Genomic DNA, 25,831 nt, shown 5'->3' on the forward strand with positions numbered 1-25,831 from the left:
GGAGCTAATGAGTGTAAATTAGAAAGTTGTCCGGATCGAAGAGAAGAATATACGTACCGAGTTTGGTTACTGTAGGTAAAACTAATACCCCATTTTTGACTAAAGGTGGCGCTACTGAGCCCCTTACCACGCCCGTTTCTGAAACTTCGCACAAGTGTACTAGGCAATAAATGTGATATGCATGTTGAGTTTCATTTCATTTGAAGCATGTTAAGAGCCTCAAATGCATCCAAAAAGAATATAAAAGTTTAAAGCGTTGCCATGGCGACAGTATTAAAGATATCAATAATCCTTTCACAGGTCTACATCTGCCGTGTGTTTACATTATACAGATGAAGTTTGAAGCAAATCGGGTAAAAATAAGAGGGTGAATTCAAACCATTTTGAAAGTGACACACTTCCTGCTGCCAGTTGGTGGCGCTATAACTTTGACTCACAATAGTCACATCCATGTGATCGCCCTCTTACAGCGAACACACTGCTGAAGTTTCAGCAAGATCAGTTAATGTATGCAGAAGTTATAACACACTTCCTGTTTCCAATATTCGCCATAAATTCGTTTTCCTCGCCACGGCCAAACCGTTCGAGATATCAAAAATCCCCTCGCAAGTTTTCATCCTCAATGTCTTGACTTCATGCACACCGAGTTTTGTGGCGATTGGTTGAATCGTCTAGGAGGAGTATTTTAAATTCCATTGAATGCGTTTTTCTAACTACCCCAAATAGCCGACTTCCTGTTGGGCTGGGGTAAAAAGTCAGAGCATGAAGGATATATGAACCGGTGAGATCTATAAGTGTACCGAGTTTCATATTATTTCATGCAAGCGTGTTTAATTTATGGACCAAGTTTTCGGACCCCGTTCCAGGGGGCGCTGTCGAGCCCCCCTGCCACGCCCGGGTACCAGCTTCAGTCCGGCTCTAATGGCCGCAGGTTCTGACCCGTGTGCAAAGTTTCAAGAGTTTTTGAGTATGTTAAGGGCCCCAAAAGCCCCCAAACCCTTGAAGAACAATAATAATAAATAAATATATATATATATATATATATATATATATATATATATATATATATATATAAATAAATATAGCTGCAAGCAGCGATTACGGGCCCAAGCCGGTGGCACCGCCACCCCGGTGCCTTTAGTTGCACTAAAGGCACCAGGGTGGCGGTGCCACCGGCTTGGGCCCTCCATCGCTGCTTGCAGCTATATTTATTTATATATATATATATATATATATATATATATATATATATATATATATATATATATATATATATATAAATAAATTACGTAACCCCGCTTTGACTGTCGAGAAGAAGTCTGCTTTAGAGCTTGCATCAGTGTGAGTCTTTCTGCTCCCCTCCAAACACACACAGAAAAGGGGGGGGCTGTCTGTGTGTGTGCCCTCCCTCCCCCCCCCCTCCCCCCCCCCCCCCCCCCACACACACACAGAGAATGGCAGGGGAACTCTGTCAGAGAGAGACAAAACCACATTCAAACCAAAATATCTGACTTCCTGTTGGTTGGAGCTAATGACTGTAAATTAGAAAGTTGTCCGGATCGATAAGCACAATATACAGACCGAGTTTTGTGACTGTAGGTAAAAATAACCCACCCACTTTAGTCAAAAGTATCTTGAAAGTAACACACTTCCTGCTGCCAGTTGGTGGCGCTATAACTTTGACTCACAATAGTCACATCCATGTGATCGCCCTCTTACAACAAACACACTGCTGAAGTTTCATCAAGATCAATAAATGTATGAAGACGTTATAACACATTGTGTTTTTCTTTTCTCGCCATAACTTCGTTTCCTCGCCACGGCCAAACCGTTCGAGATATCAAAAATCCGTCCGCAATTTAGCGTCCTCAATGTCTTGACTTCATCCTGACCGAGTTTGGTGGCGATAGGATAATTTTTCTTGGACGAGTATATCAAATTCCAGGGGCATGCATTTTCATACAGCCCATAATAGCCGACTTCCTGTTGGACTGGCGTAAAACTTAGAGCACGAAAGTTGTTCGGCCCGATTAAATCTATATGTGTACCGAGTTTCATATTATTACATGCAAACGTGTTTGATATATGGACCAAGTTTTTCGGACCACGTTCAAGGGGGCGCTGTTGAGCTCCCCTGCCACGCCCGGATACCAGCTTCAGCCCAGCCCTGATGGCCGCAGGTTCTGACCTGTGTGCAAAGTTTCAAGAGTTTTCGAGCACGTTAAGGGCCCCAAAAGTGCCCGAGAAGTCCCACACAGCAGAGAAAGGGTTAAAATAAAGCCCCCCTCCTCTCTCACACACACAGACACTGAGAGAGACTGGCAAAATTCCCATCAAATCACATTCAAACCAAAATATCTGACTTCCTGTTGGTCAGAGCTAATGACTGTAAATTAGAAAGTTGTCCGGCTCGGGGAGATAAATATAATTACCGATTTTTGTTACTGTAGGTAAAACTAATACCCCATTTTTGACTAAAGGTGGCGCTACTGAGCCCCTCCACCGCGCCCGTTTCTGAAACTTCACACATGCCTAGTACCTAATAAATCTGATATGCATGTTGAGTTTCATGCAATTTGAAGCATGTTAAGAGCCTCAAATGCACCCAAAAAGAATATAAAAGTTTAAAGCGTTGCCATGGCAACAGTATTTAAGATATCAATAATTCTTTCACATGTCTACATCTGCCGTGTGTTTACATTATACACATAAAGTTTGAAGCAAATCGGGTAAAAATAAGAGGGTGAATTCAAAGCATTTTGAAAGTGACACACTTCCTGCTGCCAGTTGGTGGCGCTATAACTTTGACTCACAATAGTCACATCCATGTGATCGGCCTCTTACAACGAACACACTGCTGAAGTTTCATCAAGATCAATTAATGTATGAGGATGTTATAACACACTTCCTGTTTCCAATATTCGCCATAAATTTGTTTCCTCGCCACGGCCAAAGCGTTCGAGATATCAAAAATCCCCTGGCAATTTTTCATCCTCCATGTCTTGACTTCATGCACACCGAGTTTCGTGGTGATTGGTTGAATCGTCTAGGAGGAGTATTTTAAATTCCATTGCATGTGTTTTTTAAACTACGCCAAATAGCCGACTTCCTGTTGGGCTGGGGTAAAAAGTCAGAGCACGAAGGATATATGAACCGATGAGATCTATAAGTGTACCGAGTTTCATATTATTCCACGCAAGCGTGTTTGATTTATGGACCAAGTTTTCGGACCGCGTTCCAGGGGGCGCTGTCGAGCCCCCCTGCCACGCCCGGGTACCAGCTTCAGTCCAGCTCTAATGGCCGCGGGTTCTGACATTTGTGCAAAGTTTCAAGAGTTTTTGAGCACGTTAAGGCCCCCAAAAGTGCCCAAAAGGTAGTAATATAATAATAATAATAATAAATAAATATATATATATATATATATATATATATATATATATATATATATATATATATATAAATAAATATAGCTGCAAGCAGCGATTACGGGCCCAAGCCAGTGGCACCGCCACCCCTGTGCCTTTAGTTACACTAAAGGCACCGGGCTGGCGCTGCCACCGGCTTGGGCCCTACATCGCTGCTTGCAGCTATATTTATTTATATATATATATATATATATATATATATATATATATATATATATATATATATATATAAAAGCCGCCACCCCGGTGCCTTTCGGGTTCCTGTGCACGACGGGCAATAACGTAACTCCGCTTTGACTGTCGAGAAGAAGTCTGCTTTAGAGCTTGCATCAGTGTGGGTTCTGCAAAAGTGCGCATCGAGGGCACATATAAGAAAAAAAAATGTATATATACATATATATATATACCGGTATGTGTTTTGTTAAACTATAAACTCTTGTCAAACTGTAACCTACAACTGTCACCCAACCAAAATCTCTCTCTCACACACACACACACACACACACACACACAGTTTAAAAGCAAAAAAAAATTATCCAACCTCATTTAAAAACAGTCTGTCGGTGCCATCTTTTGGACATTCATCATATTGCATTGGTTTTAATTTCTTGTCCTCAAACAGAGCAGTAATCTGTTTATTTTAAGCAGCAAAGATCAGCAGCAGGAGTCCGATTTCATTTACTGTAAGAACAATAGGCTATTGAACTCACAATTCAAGCAATCCACCCCGAACTATAGAGCCAAATCATGAAACTAAAAAGCGCATGGTTGAGACAAAGATAATTTTACTTGCCCAACCTGATTAGAACATGGGGAAAAAAGAAACAAAATCCTGATTATAACATTTATTGTAAGCTGCTATCGATAGTGCATTATAAATACATTACTCACGGTAACAATGTTGCGAAGCACTCACAAAATAATCCCAGTGAACAATTAAAAAATGGGGCGTTTTCATATTTTCTAACATGATACAGTTAAGCAACCTCACACGACGAGTCCTCTTTTCATGAATACCACCATCACAATTGAAAAATTGACATTGATTTCATACAACAGTTCAATAAATGCATAAAATGAGTCAATTACACTTTAGATGCAATGTTCCTGTTTTTGTTCTGTTTCAGCAGCGAAAATAGTTCAACAAAGATCACAGCAGAACCATCGCGCATCTCACAGTGTTTTTTCATTAGTGAATGATTCCGCTTTTTGAAAGAATCGCTTGACTCAAAGATTCAATTATCAATCAATAGACAACTGTCTCATTCATTAATGACTCAGTCGTTCAAACGACTCGTTTGAACGAATGAATCAATGACTCGCTCATTAAGACGGTCGCCTTGCGACACTTAAAGGAGGTTTAGTGTTATGTTCAAAAGTATAGCCTATCATTCTTTCCAACGATTGTTAATTAACTTATATTTAAAACAATCTCATAACATTATTTAATCCATTGTTATTTTTCAGTTTAAAATATTTAATTTGATCAGCCACAGGGTGTCCCTATAGTGTCTTATTATTCTAAATAATTTAATTTATTGATCAAATTTAGAAATTAAAAATGAAATATGAAGCATACATTTAATAAGAGTAGGGGTGTGACTAGGTACAGATATTAGGCTACAATATACAGATTTAAATATATAATCGCGCTCCACCGTCGATTTGAGATTGCAATGCACGTGTGTGTGTGTGTGTGTGTGTGTGTGTGTGTGTGTGTGTGTGTGTGTGTGTGTTAAAATAATTTAGTTTAGTTAGAGAACGGGCACTAACCTATTAAAACCTGAACGTGTCCGCTTAATAAAACGTGAGTTGAACGAGAGTCGCAGCAAAGATCAGTCCAATTTCATTAATCATCATGGGTGAAGAGCTGACTGAAAAGATGATGACGGAATATTTTGTGTAAAAACGACTATTTAAGCGAATCTGTCATTGTACTGTTTTATTGTTTTCCATTAAGAATAATAGGCTATTGAACTCGCAATTCAAGCAATAACGCGTTCACGGCGAGGAACGAGCAGAACAGAGTGTGTTTTAGTTCATTCCTACTGGACGTCCAGTACTTACTTTCGCTTTTAAGTTAGCGATTTAAAAGCTCCCGCCGGTGTCACACGTCGATTAACCGGTGGGAAAATATCCTCACACAGTCACCCTAATAAATATATATTTATGTCTGAACTATTTTGATCTCATTTAGACCTTACATGCTGGCATTGACAGTCATACATCACTAGAGGGCAGTATAGCCCTATGTATGACTTGATTTTTATTAAATAGCCCTATTCTGTTGGTCTGAGCTAATGACTGTAAATTAGAAAGTTGTCCGGCTCAAGGAGAAGAATACATATATAGATTTTTGTGACTGTAGGTAAAACTAACCCCCCCTCTTGGGTCAAAAGTATCTTGAAAGTGACACACTTCCTGCTGCCAGTTGGTGGCGCTATAACTTTGACTCACAATAGTCACATCCATGTGATCGGCCTCTTACAGCGAACACACTGCTGAAGTTTCATCAAGATCAATTAATGTATGAGGATGTTATAACACACTTCCTGTTTCCAATATTCGCCATAAATTTGTTTCCTCGCCACAGCCAAACCGTTCGAGATATCAAAAATCCCCTCGCAATTTATCATCCTCCATGTCTTGGCTTCATGCACACCGAGTTTCGTGGTCATCCGATGAATTCTCTAGGAGAAGTGTTTCAAATGCCAGAACATGCGTTTCCATACAACCCATAATAGCCGACTTCCTGTTGGACTGGCGTAAAACTTAGAGCACGAAAGTTGTTCGGCCCGATGAGATCTATATGTGTACCGAGTTTCATATTATTTCATGCAAGCGTGTTTGATATATGGACATGTTTTTGAATCCCATTCCAGGGGGCGCTGGCGAGCCCCCCTGCCACGCCCGGGTCCCAGCTTCAGTCCGGCTCTAATGGCCGCAGGTTCTGACATTTGTGCAAAGTTTCAAGAGTTTTTGAGCACGTTAAGGCCCCCAAAAGTGCCCAAAAGGTAGTAAAATAATAATAATAATAATAATAAATAATAATAAATAATAATCCGAAGAAAAACAATAGGGCCTTCGCCTTTTCAAGGCTTGGGCCCTAATTATATATATATATATATATATATATATATATAAATATAGCTGCAAGCAGCGATTACGGGCCCAAGCCGGTGGCACCGCCACCCCGGTGCCTTTAGTTGCAACTAAAGGCACCAAGGTGGCGGTGCCACCGGCTTGGGCCCTCCATCGCTGCTTGCAGCTATATTTATATATATATATATATATATATATATATATATATATAAACCGCCACCCCCGGTGCCTTTAGGGTTCCTGTGCACGACGGGCAATAACGTAACTCCGCTTTGACTGTCGAGAAGAAGTCTGCTTTAGAGCTTGCATCAGTGTGGGTTTTGCAAAAGTGCGCATTGAGGGCACATATAAGAAATTTTTTTATATATATATATATATATTAGTGTTGTCAAAAGACCCGGTACTTCGGTACCATTTCGGTACTAAAAAAATTAAATGGTAACGGTACCAGCTTTTCTTAAGTACCGGTGTAAATTCATCATTTCATAAATTCGTTTCCTCGCCACGGCCAAAACGTGCGAGATATCAAAAATCCGTCCGCAATTTAGCATCCTATTCTAGCATGATTCACCTTGATTTACCATGTTATAGGATGATTTACCATGATATACCACATTCTAGAATGATTTACCAGGATTCTAGCATGATTTACATTATTTACTATGATTTTCCATGTTTCTAGCTTTAATAACCATGATTTACCACGTTGCTAGTAATTATGTGAAGCATCAGAACAAATGAAGTGATAAACTGACAAAATATGATTGTGTTATAATAGTAATTGTTATATAAGGGATTTTTTTAGTGTCTAAATAAATGAATGCAAAAGCACATGTGAAAAGACTATTAATAAGTAGAATGTCCAGCAGAGGGCAGTAGAAGACCACTTATTGACTCACTTTCATTTTACAAGTCTTGATGTTTACCAGTATTTTGCACCAAAGCAAACCAATTTTTGCATGTTAACTCCATTATGCATGCTTACACACATTACACGTCCATCATAATAACAAATATATAGCTTTAAGCATTTGTTTGTTAGCCAATGCTGAAAGCTGATAAAAAGATTACAAATATAATCCTGCTGCTCTCTCTAGTGGACAACAGTGGTATTACAGCCTCCATCTTACAGTTGAAGTGAATGAATGAATGGAAATTTGGTTTCTCACATATATTTTGGGAACGAGAGAGCGAAAAAATCTGAAACTCGGAGCTTAGATAGTGCTCGAGGTGCCCTGTGTAATGAGACCATCCCAGTGTTGGTGGGCGATTGGGGCCGGGAGTTATTCCCGTTCAAATGCAAACATTTTTTGGCTTATATCTCGGGAATGCCCAGGCCAAATCGCACCAAAATCGAATCGAAGCTAGGTGAGGACAGGCCCTTTCCAACAAGCTATTCCAGTGGTCTGGTTCGGGAGTTACAGCCGGTCAAAGGTCGGAGGTCTCGTGATTTTGCGATCGCCGGGGGGGGGGCGTTCCCGAGCTCCGCGACAATATATTTCGATCAAGAGCCTGGAGAGGAACTTACCATCAAAATTTGAGCGCGCAACAACTTTCCGTTTTCGAGTTATGAGTGAATTTGTACTTGGGGGGGGGGGGGGGGGGGGGGGGGGGGGGGTGGCCACCGTTATACTTTCGCTTTCAGGCTTCCCATTTCTCAGTGTGACACAATTGTCAATAGTAATACAACAATAGATGAATTTTGATCAAATGTCATTGTAAATGTTAAAATACTGATTTTATAAAGTCTAAATATGAATTATATAACAATATTAGGGAGTAGTATGATGAAGAGACAGCAGGGGGCAGTATAATACCACTTATTGGCTCTATCTTTTTAACAAATCCCTCACACCCCAAACACACTAACAGAGGGAGGGGGGGAGAAAATCCTCCACAAGTCCACATTCAAACAAAAATATCTGACTTCCTGTTGGTCGGAGCTAATGAGTGTAAATTAGAAAGTTGTCCGGATCGAAGAGAAGAATATACGTACCGAGTTTGGTTACTGTAGGTAAAACTAATACCCCATTTTTGACTAAAGGTGGCGCTACTGAGCCCCTTACCACGCCCGTTTCTGAAACTTCACACATGTCTATTACACAATAAATGTCAAATGCATGTTGAGTTTCATGCAATTTGAAGCATGTTAAGAGCCTCAAATGCATCCAAAAAGAATATAAAAGTTTAAAGCGTTGCCATGGCGACAGTATTAAAGATATCAATAATCCTTTCACAGGTCTACATCTGCCGTGTGTTTACATTATACAGAGGAAGTTTGAAGCAAATCGGGTACAAATAAGAGGGTGAATTCAAAGCATTTTGAAAGTGACACACTTCCTGCTGCCAGTTGGTGGCGCTATAACTTTGACTCACAATAGTCACATCCATGTGATCGGCCTCTTACAGCGAACACACTGCTGAAGTTTCATCAAGATCAATTAATGTATGAGGATGTTATAACACACTTCCTGTTTCCAATATTCGCCATAAATTCGTTTCCTCACCACGGCCAAACCGTTCGAGATATCAAAAATCCCCTCGCAAGTTTTCATCCTCAATGTCTTGAGTTCATGCACACCGAGTTTCGTGGTGATTGTTTGAATCGTCTAGGAGGAGTATTTTAAATTCCATTGAATGCGTTTTTCTAACTACCCCAAATAGCTGACTTCCTGTTGGGCTGGGGTAAAAAGTCAGAGCACGAAGGATATATGAACCGATGAGATCTATAAGTGTACCGAGTTTCATATTATTCCACGCAAGCGTGTTTGATTTATGGACCAAGTTTTCGGACCCCGTTCCAGGGGGCGCTGTCGAGCCCCCCTGCCACGCCCGGGTCCCAGCTTCAGTCCAGCTCTAATGGCCGCGGGTTCTGACATTTGTGCAAAGTTTCAAGAGTTTTTGAGTATGTTAAGGGCCCCAAAAGCCCCCAAACCCTTGAAGAACAATAATAATAATAATCCTTTGGAAAACAATAGGGCCTTCGCCCTTTCAGGGCTTGGGCCCTAATAATCCTTTGGAAAACAATAGGGCCTTCGCCCTTTCAGGGCTTGGGCCCTAATAACAAAAAACCCTTAGAAGAACAATAGGGCTCTGCGCCCTTTCAGGGCTTGGGCCCTAAAAATGTGCTTTGCATTCAGTCCCTCTCACAGGAATAGAAAGATTCGAAACTTCTCCACATGCATCTGTCATCCCTCCTTCCTAAACTTATATTTATTGAATTTTTCACTATTGGTTAAAGAAAAAGAGGGGGGGGGGGGGGGGGCAATCCCGTCTCCATTGACTTTGCATTGTGTGCAAAGTCAATGGAGACTCGTTTTTTGGGGTCGACAGCTTATAAAAACGTATTTCTGTTTTTTTTTTTCAGCTTGTTTGCTGTACACCTTGTAACACAGCAGCTTTTAGACATTGTTTTGTTTTTTGTTATAAGTCATAAATGACAAGGAGGCAGCTTCACACAATGCAAAGTCAATTGGTTTCATGCCCAGCTGCACTTCTTCCTGAACTTCAGCCAGCTACTTTGTTTCCTGTCTGCCATTATTGGACAAACTGATTAATCCAGATGTGTATGATTATTGTTACTGAGGTCAGGCACACCTGGATTAATCAGTTTGTCCAATAATGGCAGACAGGAAACAAAGTAGCTGGCTGAAGTTCAGGAAGTAGTGCAGCTGGGCATGAAACCAATTGAGGCGGTTGTATTGTTTCTTTCAATAAGTAACGTTACAGAGTTTTCTTTACTTAGTTCAAGTTCATTTATATAGCATTTACAACAGCCACTAGGCTGACCAAAGTTCTTTACAGAACAACAGGATTAAAAGAAGATATAACATGCAACAAATAAAATAAAATAAACTGTTGTGTTCTTGAATGAGCTGAGACAGCGATCACACAGCCTAGCAAGTATAACTGAACTTTATTGAACACTCGCAGAGTACAAGCCCCCTGCTTAGGGCGTAGCGATCTCACCTATCCGATATCACTACAAAGAAGACAAATAAAATAAAATAAAATAAAACAGAGCAACATAGATTAACCATAAAACAGGAATAGCAGTAGGCTATACAATATAAATTAGTAAAACCAACCTAAGAAAAGAATCAATATACTAAACAAAACAGGGTTTTTAAAAGAGACTTGAAAAGCAGACCGTTTCTAAACTCTAGATGTAGAGGCGGACGCAGGGCGTTTCATAGAGTACGATCCACTCTACGCTTAAGTGAGGGACTACCAGCAGAGCCCGGGCGCAGGATAGCGTTGTAACGGTCACCAGCTGGAGTGCCCTTGAGAGCCACCAGAGGGCACTCCACACCAGACTTTCATGTTCACTCACAGACTACATCTCCCATCATTCTCTGCCTGGACTCATCAGCACTCATTATCACATTCACCTGTATCTCATCTTCTTGTTTAGTTCACCCCATATAAGCCTGGTTCACCCCATCACTCACGGCGAAGTTTTGTATGTTGTCACACTGCATTTCCGAGCGTTTCTCCTGGTTTTCATGTCTCTTGGTTTTTTTGGATTGCTTGCCTGTTCCGTGGATTACTCTTTTGCCTCTGACCCCTGCCTGTTTTGTTTGTTTCTTTGTTTGGACTGCCTACCTGTGATTGACCTCTTGCCTGTTATTTGGACTACCCCTTAAATAAACTGCATTTGGATTCTCCACCTTCCTGTCTTGGAGCAGTTCATGACAAGCGTTCACACCAAGCGCGAATAGAGCGTCAAATTCGCGTCTAGTTTGACGCTTGAACATTTTGAATGCATTTGCGCGTCCAAGGCCAAGACGTAACAAACGCATGAACATCCATTTCTAGAGTTTTCGGAATGAGAAAGTTTTTGATTTTAGACAATAGGCGAAGTTGGGTAACGGGTAATCTTTTATGTTGCCTATTTGAAGAGCGGAGAAGAGCGTCTGTAGGCTACCCTATTAGTGTGTAGCGCTTCATTGTAATGTTAGATTTTGGCCAAATGACAGAAGAAAAAAACGAAAAAGCAGAAAAAACGAGCACCAACATGGCTACAGCTACAATAATCTTCATTACCTTTAAGCTATGAAAACATGATGTGATGGACTGACTGCCTCGGATGCAGTTCTGATGAAAAACCACGACATTCGCTGGACAAAAAAACTTCCTAACTTCATGTGAGCTTGATTTTTGATAAAGTCAAGTGTTAATAATATAACAATACGCTATATAATCACGTAGGCCTATAAAGCCACAATATCAAATTTGGTGCTCTGCTTTAACTTTTTCATTTTATGTGGTCGGTCAATTTTGACTGCTAACATCCAAGAGGTGACTTTTTTAATGACCACTTAAACTCATCGAATGAAATCCAGTTTTTATTTTTCAGATTGCATGTCTAAAAAATTATTGAATCACTCAAAATTAGGAAACAATTTTCATAAGCATAGTCATCATTCATTAGTACACTCTAAAAAATGCTGGGTTGTTTCAACCCAATTTTGGGTCAAATGTGGACAAACCCAAACGTTGGGTTAAAAATGTAATTAAAAAATGTAACCCAACGACTGGGTTTGTCCATATTTGACCCACAATTGGGTTGTAACAACCCAGCATTTTTTAGAGTGTATGTTCGAGTAGGCTACTATGTAATAAAAAAAGCTGTTAAATCAACATTATGCATGGCCAACGGATTGATACACTCTAAAAAATGCTGGGTTGTTTCAACCCAATTTTGGGTAAAATATGAACAAACTCAAACGTTGGGTTAAAAATGCAATGTAAAAATTTAACCCAACGGCTGGGTTTGTCCATATTTTACCCAAAATTGGGTTGAAACAACCCAGCATTTTTTAGAGTGTATTTATTGTTACCAAATCACTTATCTGACAGTTTCAATGGCAATGTTGTCATTAATTATATCAACTTCTGAGGATAAAATTTATAATTTTCAACTTTTTGTCATTTTCAAAGGTAAAATGTTGGATACATTTGCATGCTAAAATAATTAATAAAATTATTTGTTTTAATGTCTTGTTAAAAAGTTACATTACTCATTATCATGGCCAATCATAATTTTCCACTTCCGAGTTCTTATATAAAAAAGAAAACTTGAGCAGAATTAGGCTACTTCAGAAATTGTATGCACAAGATTGTTCTTCTTAAGAAAACAAAATTCTAGTTGGTAAAATGTTTGGGGAGAGAAACCACTAATATTTTACAGGGAAATACATTCTAACCTCACACAGTATTTGCATATTTTATCTGAACAGATCAGTGTTTTAAATGCTGTGCACAAAGACATGCCTGTACATAAAAACAAAATAAAGTATGTCTGCATACAGAATAGTATATGCACATGTATGGCTTACCCCCAGTCAAATTCCCTCCATGGCGTATCCAGTTCTATGGAAACACATTTAGCAATTCAGTTTAACGATAATTTGTTAGTATGGTGTGTATATATATATATATATATGTGTGTGTGTGGAAGAAAGACCCTCTCACCTGGATTTGGTTGCACTGGTTGTGAGCCTGATGTTCCCATTTTGCTTTTTGTTTTGACCCCGTTCAATATATTTATATCAGCTCTCTCCTGGAGTAGTTGACTTGTATTAAGCTATAGTGAAATCAGACCCGTTATATATGTAGGCTATATTTAAATTTCACTTTCATTTTGCAAGCATGCATGCATAATAAAAACTGCCCACAGCCATTCTTGTTCTTTTTAGTTGTCTGCTGTTAATCATGTATTGACATGTATATTATTTCAAACATTAGATACCATCTTCCTAACTACCATATTTGGCTAATAATAAGTGAATAAGTTTGTAATAAGAATATGACTTAAGTGTTCCACAGAAATGTAAATGTAAAACTTATTGACAAGGTGAAGATAATCCGTCAGAGAATCAGGGATAAGTGTATAGCTGACCTCATCTGACCCTTTTCATTACATCTTGTCACTTCGCTACTGGCCAAAAAGCTGTGGTGCTAATGCAGTAAATTATATTTCTATTCATTTAAATAAGACAATGTTCAATTACAAATCTCAATCAAATCCCTTTGTCCTTTTTATAAAAATGCAATATAAGGATACATTAAAATCCATTAGCCATTATTTAAACAATTTACATTGCATTTGCTGTAGGGATTCCTCAAGTGGTTGTCATGACCAAAGTAGATGAAGCATGTCCGCTGGTCAACACGGATCTTAGGAAAATCTACACTATCAAAGAGAAGGTATCATTTCATTAATATGTGTGTTTTACTGTATGGTGACTTTTTTGACTTTTATAATATCCACATGCACCGCCATATCTAATTTTGTGCCTTCCATTCTGTTTCTTTCCAGATAGAGATGTGAAGTGATAAAGTGGGTGTGCCAGTGAACCACATCTTCCCAGTGAAGAACTACCATAATGAGATTGACATAGGCACATTGGCGAATGAGACATTCAACTAAAGAATATAATGATTGCAGGTGTAAAAAGAATATGTTTACTGTAGACTATGCCAATACTGATTCTCTAGGTGTTTGTATTGAATGTGTTTTTACATATTTTTCTGCACACACACAGCATAGTATTCATTTGTATAGTGCTTTTCAAAATACATCTTGCACTGATGCAGCTTTAGAGAGAATTTTGCATTACAGCAAGCCAAGATCAACCAGGGCAATGAAAACCTGAAAGATGTTAATGGAAGATGGTAGATTCCTTAGAAAACAATACTATGAAATTGAGAAATAGACTAGCAAATAGAGAGACAGGTGGGGAATGACCAGCCCGATCTCACGGCAATTCGTACGAATTTTACGAGGTGGCTAATTCGTACCAATTCATACGACCTCACTCGTACGAATTTGTAAGTTTTTTGCTAAATCGTACATATTTTACGATTTGCCAAAATCGTATGAATTCATACGAATGACCTACTCCTGACCCCGCCCCTAAACCTACCCGTCACGTGGGTTTAGACAAATCGTACGAATTAGGTCGTACAAATTCATACGAATTAGCCACCTTTTAATCACTTGTACAAATTCGTACGAATTGGTCGTGAGATAGCGTTGGAATGACACACACTACTTAATGGCAGGCGTTGGATGATTTGAACGAGATGTGGAGTTGATGGTGGGCAACGGATTGATCTGGGCAATACAGGCACTCGTGCACCTCGGGATGGGCATTCCATGGTGCAGGTGTAAAAGAATGGCAAAAGGTTTTGCAAGTATACTGTTTCTCTCATACATCATTTTTGTGACATGGTATATTCTGGATGGGTGGTAAATAAATATATATAGGCTAAGTAAAAGATGAAGATGGCCTTCTTTTCCACATTTCCACAAATTCAGTAAACATCATACTAATACTCCATATATGTACAGAAAAGCAGAGGAGCCCAGAATATGAATGCAATGCGTTTATACATCATTTATACATCCTCCCATAGAAAACCCTTAGGCCTAAAAGAAAAAGCTTAACGTGGCTTACTAAGACAGTGATACTAACTGACCAAACTCAGTAAACATCATACTACGTATACTATGTACAGTAAAGCAGATGAGCACAGAATATGAACGCAACACGTTTAATTATACGCTTTGAGTTTTTTCCTCCTATAGAAAACCCATTATTAAGAAAACAGTGACAGGTGAGCCACAACATAAGTACAACAGTGTTTTATATGTATGTTTGTTTGTTACATGGGAAATAAACTGTTAACATTTGTAAAATAGTTTGGTCTGTTTTCTTTGAATATTAAACCATATAACATTACATTAAACATTAAGACAACATAAACAAATACAACAAAAGAAAATAAATTATATGAACAAAACAATGAAACTAAGTAGAGGGTAATGAATGAGACATTACACCACATAAACAGGATAGTAACCACACATCTATTATAACTGATGTTATGTGTGTGGAAGCTGTTCATGTGTGTATGCATGCACTTCAGCAGTCCTTTTAAAATAAAAGTCATAGGTCACAGTCCGCTTTACATTTTACTATGACACAGCAAAGGTAATCAATAGACATTTAACTGAATAGCACAATGTAAAGTAACTGTGGTACTACATCATATTACGGCTCAGTAATAACAGGGTGATACCATGGTAATAATATCTTCATTATTACTTAGGAAATTACATGGTAATAATGGAAATTGCATGTCATTTCCTAGATAATAATGTAGATATTACCATGGAGGTATCACCCTGTTATTACCAAGCTGTAATGTGAAGTACTGTGATAGGTAACAATTTCTAACCTTGAAGACCCTGGCCCTGGAACTGCGGCCTTTCTTTTGAGCCTTCTGTTGGGATGTGACAGGGCCTGACGGTCGGCCATTTTAAACTGCCATTACTCAGCCTGCTGGCATAAAAACATGTTAACATGCAAGCACAGAATTTCAGTAACCATTTTAGACATTTTTTGGATTTAAAACATTTTCATTATTTTCTGGGATATTTATTAATACATTTTCATACATTTATTAACAGTTCAGCAAGCAAATGTTTATAAAGTTCTTTGGCGTAGGCCCCCGTCCGTAGCGCGCAATCCGAGGGTAGCGGAATCTGCATTTCCTGCCTGAAGACGAAGACAGAGGCGCAGCCGAGGAGGAATGGACAGGGACCATCCTGGTGGTGGTGAGGATGGAAGTACAATTGTTAGCGTCAGCATCTGCGAACTCAAACATGTGTAAGTACCTATCTTTTATATTAATAGCTAAAAGAAAAAAAAAGAAAAAAACATGCAACTACTGTGTTGACAAATACCTACATTTTATGTGAAACTACAACTGTCACCAGCAGATGAATTCACTAGCGCTCTAGAGGTCATCCATCCTTGAAAGGCATTACTGATGGAGTTAATAAAGCTGGACTTTCCTGCTCCAACTTGTCCAGCTACCAGAATCTTGATGTCCTTTACATCTGGATTATCCAGAGTGAAGTTTTCTAGCTTCTTTCTAACTATCAAAAACAAAAGACAATTCTGTGCACAATGGATACTGGGCATCATAGGCACCAATTTATGTTTTGATTTATGCCCAGTGCCCTCACTCCAAACTATAAAAAAGGTGAAGATAATCGTTTCTAAAAGCTGCAAAAGATTTTTTATTGGTTAAAATCAATGGAGAACATCTCGTATTTTTCTGTGGGTGCTCGACCATTTAGGGTTTGTAAATGAAAACTGTATTGTAAACTGAACAAAGGTGGGGAACTGAACAAAGGTGGGGAACTGAACAAAGGTGGGGAACTGAACAAAGGTGGGGAACTGAACAAAGGTGGGGAACTGAACAAAGGTGGGGAACTGAACAAAGGAACATGTGAAATTCAGACATGAACAAAACAGGGAAACAAATCAAAAACAAACATAAGCCTGACACCTATCGCATTTGGTGCTTTATAACTGTTAAAAAAAAAGTTACAAAATATTTTATTTCTACCAGAAAGACTCGGGAGAATTAATACTGTGACGATGAACATTTATATAAGAGCTCAGCAAACAATCAAGTTCTTTGGCGTAGGCCCCGTCCGTAGCTCGCATTCCGAGGGTACGGAATCTGCATTTCCTGCCTGAAGACGAAGGCAGGGGCGCAGCCGACCCCCTCGGAGTAAGGAAGGGGCCATCTGGTGGTGGTGGGGTGGAAGGAGGAAGAGGACATCCTGGCGTCTTCAAAACATAGATCATACAAAATCAGTTACTTTGGTGTCTGTTCTCCACATTATGAATACAGCTCATGTAAATGTTGTACTGTATATCTGTAATTAAATGATCATCTTACCTGGGTTTGGCATGGGTGCTGGAAATGTTTGCACAGCTGTAAGACTTGTATGCACAGGTTCAGACGCAGACCTTGATCCTGATGATTCTGATGATCCCATCTTTCTATTTATGTTTTATGTTGTTTTCCTCCTAAAATAAGAATATCTATATCAGCAATATTTCCTTAAAATTAAGGGCAAAGACAAAGCAACTTGTTTCTCTCTCACCACAGCCCTGAAGGCCGGTGTTGAAGCTCCTACCAAAATTCAAGTTTTATATATATATAAAAAAAATGGTTACAGTTTGAAGTTCATCTTTGTCACACATTCATATGCAGATGAGGTATAACACCAAAATGTACACATACAGTACACAAATTACTGTACAGTACACAAAAATATTATAACTCACTGTATTTTAGCTCAAATATTATTTAGTAAGCCCTCTTGATGAACTGCAGACAGCATGACTGTGTCACTGAAGTCAAGTCAAATGTAGCTTTTATTTCCAAATGACATTCAGTCTATTTCTAGGAAATGCAGCCTGTTCTTCTTAACATGCTATGAACAGTTTCTGTTTCTATTTCTGAAGTATCTAATGTTTGAAAAAAAATATGTATGTCATTGTCATAAAGATGTGACTGATAGCTTGGACTAAAAGGGTGTATGTGGTTCATATGAAGAACCTTTAACCTCCATGGAACCATTCCACTGCATAAAAGTTTCAGAAAATGTATATTTTCATAGTATTTTGCAATAATATGTATGTCAATAAGGGCATGTATGTGTGTGTGGCCTCATTTTTCATTATGCATGTGAGTGTCTGATATAGCTTGCAAAACTGCAAATTATTGTGTAACTGTTGTGGTGCGGACTTGTTGATACAAGTCAACTGTATTCTAGGATAGAGCTGATAGAAATTTTATTTCATTTAAATATAAATATTTAAATATACTCAAAATGGGAAGAGCAAACAAAAAAACTGAGAAAAAACAACCAAATCCAGGTATAGGGTCCTTGTATATGATTTCCTCAATTAAGATCACACAATTAAAGATGCATTATAGATACATTCTCAGAGAGAGAAACAACCAGTTTATTGTTAGACTGAATTGTTTATATGATCTACAGTATATGTTTTCCATAACTTGATAGGCCATGGAGGCAATTTGTATATAAAATATGCAGACTTTCATGTGTATTCTGTATTATCTTTGTTCATAGTTGATCTGTAGTTAATAGTAGTAGTTATTGAACCCTGTTCTGTTCAGATAAGAGTGCAAATAAAAGCTAAAATAATATTTCCCTCAAAAATGGATCTCTCCACATGCATTGTTACTCTTAACTAATTATTTTTTTCTTAAGAAGGGCCACAATCACGTGTATTACATTTAGGCCTAATGCAAGAAAGAGCCATTTTCCTAAAGTTGCATAGCAAGTCCACTTTGTTGGATTGTCTCAGAAATAATTATATTAATCAAATAGCATCGTACTTTTAAGACCTTTTCATGCCATTGATAAAAATGTAATAGTATAATAATACAAGTAAACCCTTTCAAGTGACAATTAATTTTTAATGTGTTAACAAATCCTTCATTAACAAATGGACACACACACAAAAAAAAAAGTGTCAGAGATCTCTACAGCTATTATTTACACACGTTTGCAGAATCTTTGCCCCATTGTCTCAAAACTGTAAACACAAAACCACAAACACAAACTGCAAAACTCTACAAATCTCTAGAAAAAGCGAACACTGCATTTAAAACTGTTTTATCTCGATATAAATACACAGATATATAATGCATGTAGGTGATTTTGAAATAAAAATATTATTGAAGTAATAATATCGATATACAATGGTTACATACTGAAACTAATCGTGGTTGATATCTTTGTAACTGCTGACTCTATAAGAGTGGCAAGGAAAACGAACTTCCGAGAGCCTCTAGTGGTCGGGAGCATTTCCGTTGTGTTGCGGCTTTATTTTGTTGTGTGGCTTTATTTTGTTGTGGCTTTATTTTGTTGTGGCTTTATTTTGTTGTGTTGTGGCTTTATTTTGTTGTGTTGTGGCTTTATTTTGTTGTGTTGTGGCTTTATTTAGTTGTGTTGTGGCTTTATTTTGTTGTGTTGTGGCTTTATTTTGTTGTGTTGTGGCTTTATTTTGTTGTGTTGTGGCTTTATTTTGTTGTGTTGCGGCTTTATTTAGTTGTGTTGTGGCTTTATTTTGTTGTGTTGCGGCTTTATTTAGTTGTGTTGTGGCTTTATTTTGTTGTGGCTTTATTTCGTTGTGGCTTTATTTCGTTATGGTGTGGCTTATTTCCGTTGTGTTGTGGCTTGATTTCATTGTGTTGTGGCTTGATTTTGTTTTGTTGCGGCTTTATTTTGTTGTGTTGTGGCTTTATTTTGTTGTGTTGTGACTTTATTTTGTTGTGGCTTTATTTTGTTGTTTTGCGGCTTTATTTTGTTGTGTTGTGGCTTTATTTTGTTGTGTTGTGGCTTTATTTCGTTGTGGCTTTATTTCGTTATGGTGTGGCTTTATTTCGTTATGTTGTGGCTTATTTCCGTTGTGTTGTGGCTTGATTTCATTGTGTTGTGGCTTGATTTTGTTTTGTTGTGAACTTATGTTTGCTTTTTAAATTTAATTGTGTTGTGCACTACTGGGCCACCATAGTTTAATGGTCTGCAACCATAAACGTCTGCATTTACTTTAGCTTCGAAGGGCGTCCTCGATGATGGTATTCCGGTAGACCATCTTTTTTGCATTCTGATTCTGACATCCAAAGACAAAAGACAATTATTTATCTTATGCGGATCTCCGTTTTCACTTGTTACCACTTTTTCTGTCATCATAATGAACGCTGCTGCAAGTGACATAACTGTTTCCAAATGGTCTGTATGCTATGCACCTGATCTGCACTGATCTCCATAATGGTGACTTTAATTATGGTTTTCTCCTTCAGTGATTCTGCTTGTTAACATCAGGTGTCTTCAATGTTGGCAATAACATATATTTTGTAATTTTTACTCATTTTAAATGGTTAACATTTAAGGAATTAATTTGATTAATTATTACTAAATTCTAATTTCTTAAATTTAATTAATAATATTGCTTGTAATCTGTTGCCTCATTTTTATTAATTAGATATAAATAAAATCTATGTTTTCCTTTTTACAGTGTAGGAGAGGTTATTTTTTAAATAACAATTAATAATAAAGTAAATCAAGTAGGCCTAAATAGAAAGTGAAACAAGAATTTATGTTTATGTGCTGTCCTAATGTTTCTGAGTTTATTAGACAGTTCACTTATGTTCCCTGTAATGATAGCTTTATAATCTGTTATAGTCTACTGTAATATACCTGGGTTACACTTTATTTCGATAGTGCACTCCATACATTCTACTAACTGTAAGTAACTTTGCCACTACATGTCAACTAACTCTCAGTAGTGTATTAGTAGACTAGTAGACTGTTAGGTTATGGTTAGGTGTTAAGGTTTGGTTTAGTAGAAAAATATGATTGTAGTTGCTTGTAGTGAAGGTTCTTACATGGTGTAAAGGTAAAGACAGTATAAGTTAATAATCAAATTACTGAGAAACACAAAACAAGTCCAAAATCTCAAACACTTTCAACCAACCAATCACTGGCTTTCATTCTGCAATCCAACCAATCAGTCAACTGTCAAATGAAACACTAAAGAGATCCGTGTCCTGTTGAAATGTGAACATTCAGCCCTTTCTGAACATAATAAAACAAGGAAAGGTGATGTGACACTGTGATAATCAGCCTCTGTCCCAACTTATATTTACAAAATACAATAAAGTTGGCCATGGGGCGGCATTATCTGAAAAACCAGATACTGTCCATAACAAGTTTACAAGATCAGGCAGCATTTACCGTAAATAGAAACTGAAAGTGATTTGGAAGTAAAGCCTATAGGCAGTTAAACAATTGGTGGAAGACTTTGCATCACAGTCAAATTTTCTATTTGGACATGACTTTACATCTTCCTGTCCCCTGCCGTTCACAAAATGTATTGCGCTCACAAAATAACAGTTAAAATTAGTTATACAGTAGTAGCAAATGAGTATTCATTATGATGCATACAACATGATGATGGTTCTTAATGTCTATGTGTTTAAAGATGAAATTAGGGTGAGTAGCTAACTACAGCAGAAGACACAATATCCAGGTTTAGATGCCAGATGCGAAGGCGGGAAAATGTGTGTGTGCTAGATGTGTGTGTGTGTGTGTGTGTGTGTGTGTGTGTGTGTGTGTGTGTGTGTGTGTGTGTGTGTGTGTGTGTGTGTGTGTAAGGAAGGAGGGAGGGGTGTTGTGTTCAGCTCTGTTTTTATCTGTATGTCTGAACATGTTTCTTCATCTGTTTGCCCACATTGTTTTGAACTATGCAGAGTATAGTTGTGTTTTACAAAGTGGTCATTGTCAACAATTTTTATTTTTAAAAAATGCCATTGTTTTGTAGAACAGAGGTTTAAATATCAGGTTAACAAGGGTCTGACAAGGGACATGCGTTGGTGATTAGATGACATGGGAACTAATGAGGGTAACTATGGTAAAAACAAAACAAAGGCAAAGCAGGAACCAAACACAGCAAGTGAACACAGAAACAATTGGAACTAAAAATACACTTTAACATAAAAGTCCTACAAAACACAAGACAGTATACAGGGATTGTGACAATTGCAGAGAGATGGAGAAACGCAGCCACTATAGGGGGCAGTTTACCATAGAACCGGAATAATGTGACGAAGAAGATGCGAATGCTCGTGCCTGCTATAGAAAAATGTTAAATAATAGCGACACTTTCTACAAATGTTTAAAGGTGCCATGTGTAATTGTCTGGCAAAAAAAAATCAAGTCATACTCCACATTCCATACCAGATGGGGGCAGTATACCTCACTCATATCAAAATATGTAATGTAGGATATGGTATTTTATAAATCACACACTATAAATATGATAAAGAAGCAGAAACAGATAGTTGCAGTAAAGTAAGATATTTTAATAAGTTGAAGAAACAATAATGATTTTTGACACACACACACACTCGATTTGCGCATCGCCGTTATGTGTGTATTACAGGTAAGTTAACGTTATTACATTGCTTCCTGATATCACGTGCGCAAACACAAATAACCTATATATATATATACACTACAGGGCCGTTGAATGCTTGTATCTGATAACCGTGAAGCTCTTGTAATTATTACTTTAGTTTACCCAACCTTTCCATGTCGAGTGATGCAGTAAACATCAGACAGCGCACGTGAACCGATCATCTCTACTATAGTAAAAAAAACACGAACACTGTTGAAAGATACAGTAGGCTACTGGCTACAAATGACCTGTTCGCGCCACAAATTGTTCTCCGTCCTTAGCGACCGAGTCATTGAATGTGAATCAGCCGGCTGCTGTCGTCAGAGAGCAGCAATATTCAGACAACGAGGGCGCGCGCGCCGCGCTGATACCTCCGTTTCAGTTTCTCGAACCCGCGCAGTGCGGCGGTCAGAACACGGAGACCATTCTGCCCCTAGCTATGCGTGCGAAAGCATGGGGAGCGATCCCGGGCGTGTCAGAATGGGTGCTGAACGTTGTAAAACAGGGCTGTGCGCTGCAGTTTGCTCGCCGTCCCCCGCGCTTTCGAGCCCGGACCGTGGCGAGCGGTCCTTTTCTTATCTGATCTGATTTGTGCTTGATCAGAGCGCGGTGGTTGTAGGGGTCTCTTGCCAAAGGCTTCAGCCATCCTTCCGCTCTCTTCCCTGAATTGGAATGAAGCAGTGGGCTGTACTTTCCACACGATAGAAATCAGGTTCAAGTACGCCCACAAGCCGTGCGAGTTATTCGTGTATTGCAGGTTGGCTGGTGGTTATGTGCCCCGCATACCGCCTCCCATGGCCGAAACTGGTATTACGACACCTGTCGGGCCGTGGCTAGTAATGCTAATGCTAATTAAGGTTGATATCTCTGCAGCACTATAACTTGACATTTTTTTAATGACATCATTGCCCTTATTTCTTCTCATTCTTTTGATGCGTGTAGCTCATTTTTTGGATATTTTTACCTCAATTTTTACACATGGCACCTTTAATGTCACAATTGGTTAATGTGGTCAGTACAATGGGTAAGTTATTCTATCCACCTTTTTCCTACAACCCAGGACGCTTAGCCATAGATATTTGTCATTTTAGCCCAATCGGTCAAACTGGAGGATAAGGATGATTTGTTGTAGCGCAAGGTGTAAAGTCCAGGGGTCAGAAAGTAAAAGTCCTGCCATATGTTTATAGCCTGGTAATACCAGACTCTTCTACTTCACTTTGCTTCGTAAACAGAGTCTGGAATGGCATAATAGAGAAGTGTTTTCTCTCTCGCTAGGGGGCGCTTGTCTGAAGTTTAAAATCATTGGTAAAATCATGACGTATGTTATGCGCCTGTAAAAAAGGCAACAAAAAAAGAGCATGTTGACATCAAAATTAAATTGTCAAAATCAGAAGGGAAGAGTCTAGTGTGGAAAAAGATAATGGAAATATGGCAATATCAATGGGATCATGAAAGTAAAGGAAGACAACTATACATGTTTCAAAATAAAGTAGACAGTATAAGAGAGATGACAAATAGAAGGAAAGAGCAAGTGGTAATAACAAGACTTAGGATTGGACATTGTAAGTTAAATGGAACTCTTCGCATGTTAGGTAAACATCCAACAGGCCAACGCGATGAATGTCAAGAGGAGGAAACAGTTAGTCACATTTTTATATCATGCAGGAAATTTTCAAAAGAAAGACAAGAGTTAGCTTACAAGAAATTGGTATAGGACAGTACAATGTAAAAAGTATATTAGAATGTGGAAAGAGTGAACAAGGAAATAAATATTTGTTTTATTTTTTAAAGAGGACTGGACTGGAAAGAAGGATATAAACAGTATGTGACGTGATAATGGACAGCAGATGGCAGTAATGTAACTTTTTGGATACCAACTGCCGTAAAAACCCAAGGAAGAAGAAGAAGAAGTTATGCGCCTGTACATGTTATGATGGTGAGGAAGTACGAACCCAATCGCAGACAGTAGTCAGGGCAACACGATTTATTAAACAAATAACGGGGAAAACAAAGCCCACGAGGGGGCAAAACATAGACAGAACAACTAACTAGACTGTGACAGATAACTACAAGAAAACAAACAATTAATACAGGCAATAGCACAACAGGACAACAGCTCTTCACAAGATACTCACAGACTGACAAAGGTATGACAAGGATTAACAATGAACCGACACAGGACAGCAAACACAAGGGGATTAAATAGGGAGACTAATGATAACAAAACAGGTGACACAGGTAAAGCAATAATGACGAGACTAATGATAACATAACAGGTGACACAGGTAAAGCAATAATGACAAAACGAGGATAACAAGGAGGGCGGGGCTAGAAGCCCCAACAAGGCCATGTGTTTGCACATAAAACATGGGTCTGTCATGATCCTGCCTCAAGACTTAAAGAAAGACAAGGACTAGATGGCAGAATCATGACAGAACCCCCACCTTAAGGAGCGGCTACCAGACGCTCCTCAAGGAGACATCAAACACGGGACATGACAGACTGAGACAAAGACACAAACCAACTAAACATGACAAACAACAATAAGGGCAGACACGAAAACACAACGACAGGGTTGGGGTGCAACAATAAAAATAACAAACACTGGAGGGGGGGCGGAGGAACAAGACAGTTCATAGGGGAATGTCCAGGGTGGGTGGGTGGGACTGTGGTCTTGGGTTTACGGGGTGAGGGTTGAGGGCGAGGAATCCGGGCAGACTTGGAAGGGGACACATGAGGAACAGTCTTGGGGGAAACAGTTCGGGGCTGAGTGCAGACAGGGCTGACCGGGGAAACACAAGGCGACTTGATAGGAGTCTTGATAGGGACAACAGGGGGCGACGATACGGGACGAATCTTGATGGGGGAAACAGTAGGAGATGAAGCAGGACTCAAGACAGGGGATGTAGTAGGTGGCTGGGCAGTGGAGAGAGGCAATGCAGCAGCAGGCTGCAGAGCTGGAACGGGGTCATAGAATTCTGCAGACGAATCAGAACCAGCGCTCCTCACATCAGACTCGGAAGATGCGCTTCTCATGTCCGATTCAGGATTTGCGTTCACTACAACCGACTCAGGAACAGCGATCTCTGCAGCTCTAGGCACGGGGTCTGGGGACAAGACAGGCTTGACAGGGACTTCTAGGATTCTGACGAGACGTGACAAATAATCAGACAGGGTCTTGGCAGCAATGACGACCGGCATCTCCTGACTAGCTGAAACCGACTGTAACACTGCTTTAGCAGCAGAATCGGCCGCGGCTCTCTCTTCAGCTCTCACGACTGCAGACTCATGAGCAACCCTCTCTGCTGCCGGCACTGGAACAGCGTTGACTGAAGCGGGCTCTGGAACAGCGTTGACTGAAGCGGGCTCTGGAACAGCGTTGACTGAAGCGGGCTCTGGAACAGCGTTGACTGAAGCGGGCTCTGGAACAGCGTTGAC

At 39.1% G+C, this 25,831-nt stretch overlaps 1 protein-coding gene across 2 annotated transcripts in view; it reads right to left on the bottom strand.

Annotated features, from left to right (window-relative positions):
- LOC307000905 (interferon-induced protein 44-like) overlaps positions 1–13,125 on the bottom strand; it is a 71,250-nt gene extending 58,125 nt beyond the window's left edge. Inside the window, exons 1-2 of one of the 2 annotated variants that reach the window (XM_079616851.1) lie at positions 13,005–13,125; positions 12,869–12,902 (exon numbers count right to left, since the gene is read on the bottom strand). In XM_079616851.1, the coding sequence (XP_079472977.1) occupies positions 12,869–12,902; positions 13,005–13,044 (74 nt within the window). In that variant the 5' untranslated portion in view covers positions 13,045–13,125. The remainder of the gene's footprint in view (positions 1–12,868; positions 12,903–13,004) is intronic. The other variant, XM_079616850.1, reaches the window with a different exon arrangement.
- Positions 13,126–25,831: the final 12,706 nt, after the last annotated feature.

The sequence above is a fragment of the Phoxinus phoxinus genome, assembly GCF_949152265.1.
Source record: "Phoxinus phoxinus genome assembly, chromosome: 6".
NCBI classification, from domain to species: Eukaryota; Metazoa; Chordata; class Actinopteri; order Cypriniformes; family Leuciscidae; genus Phoxinus; species Phoxinus phoxinus.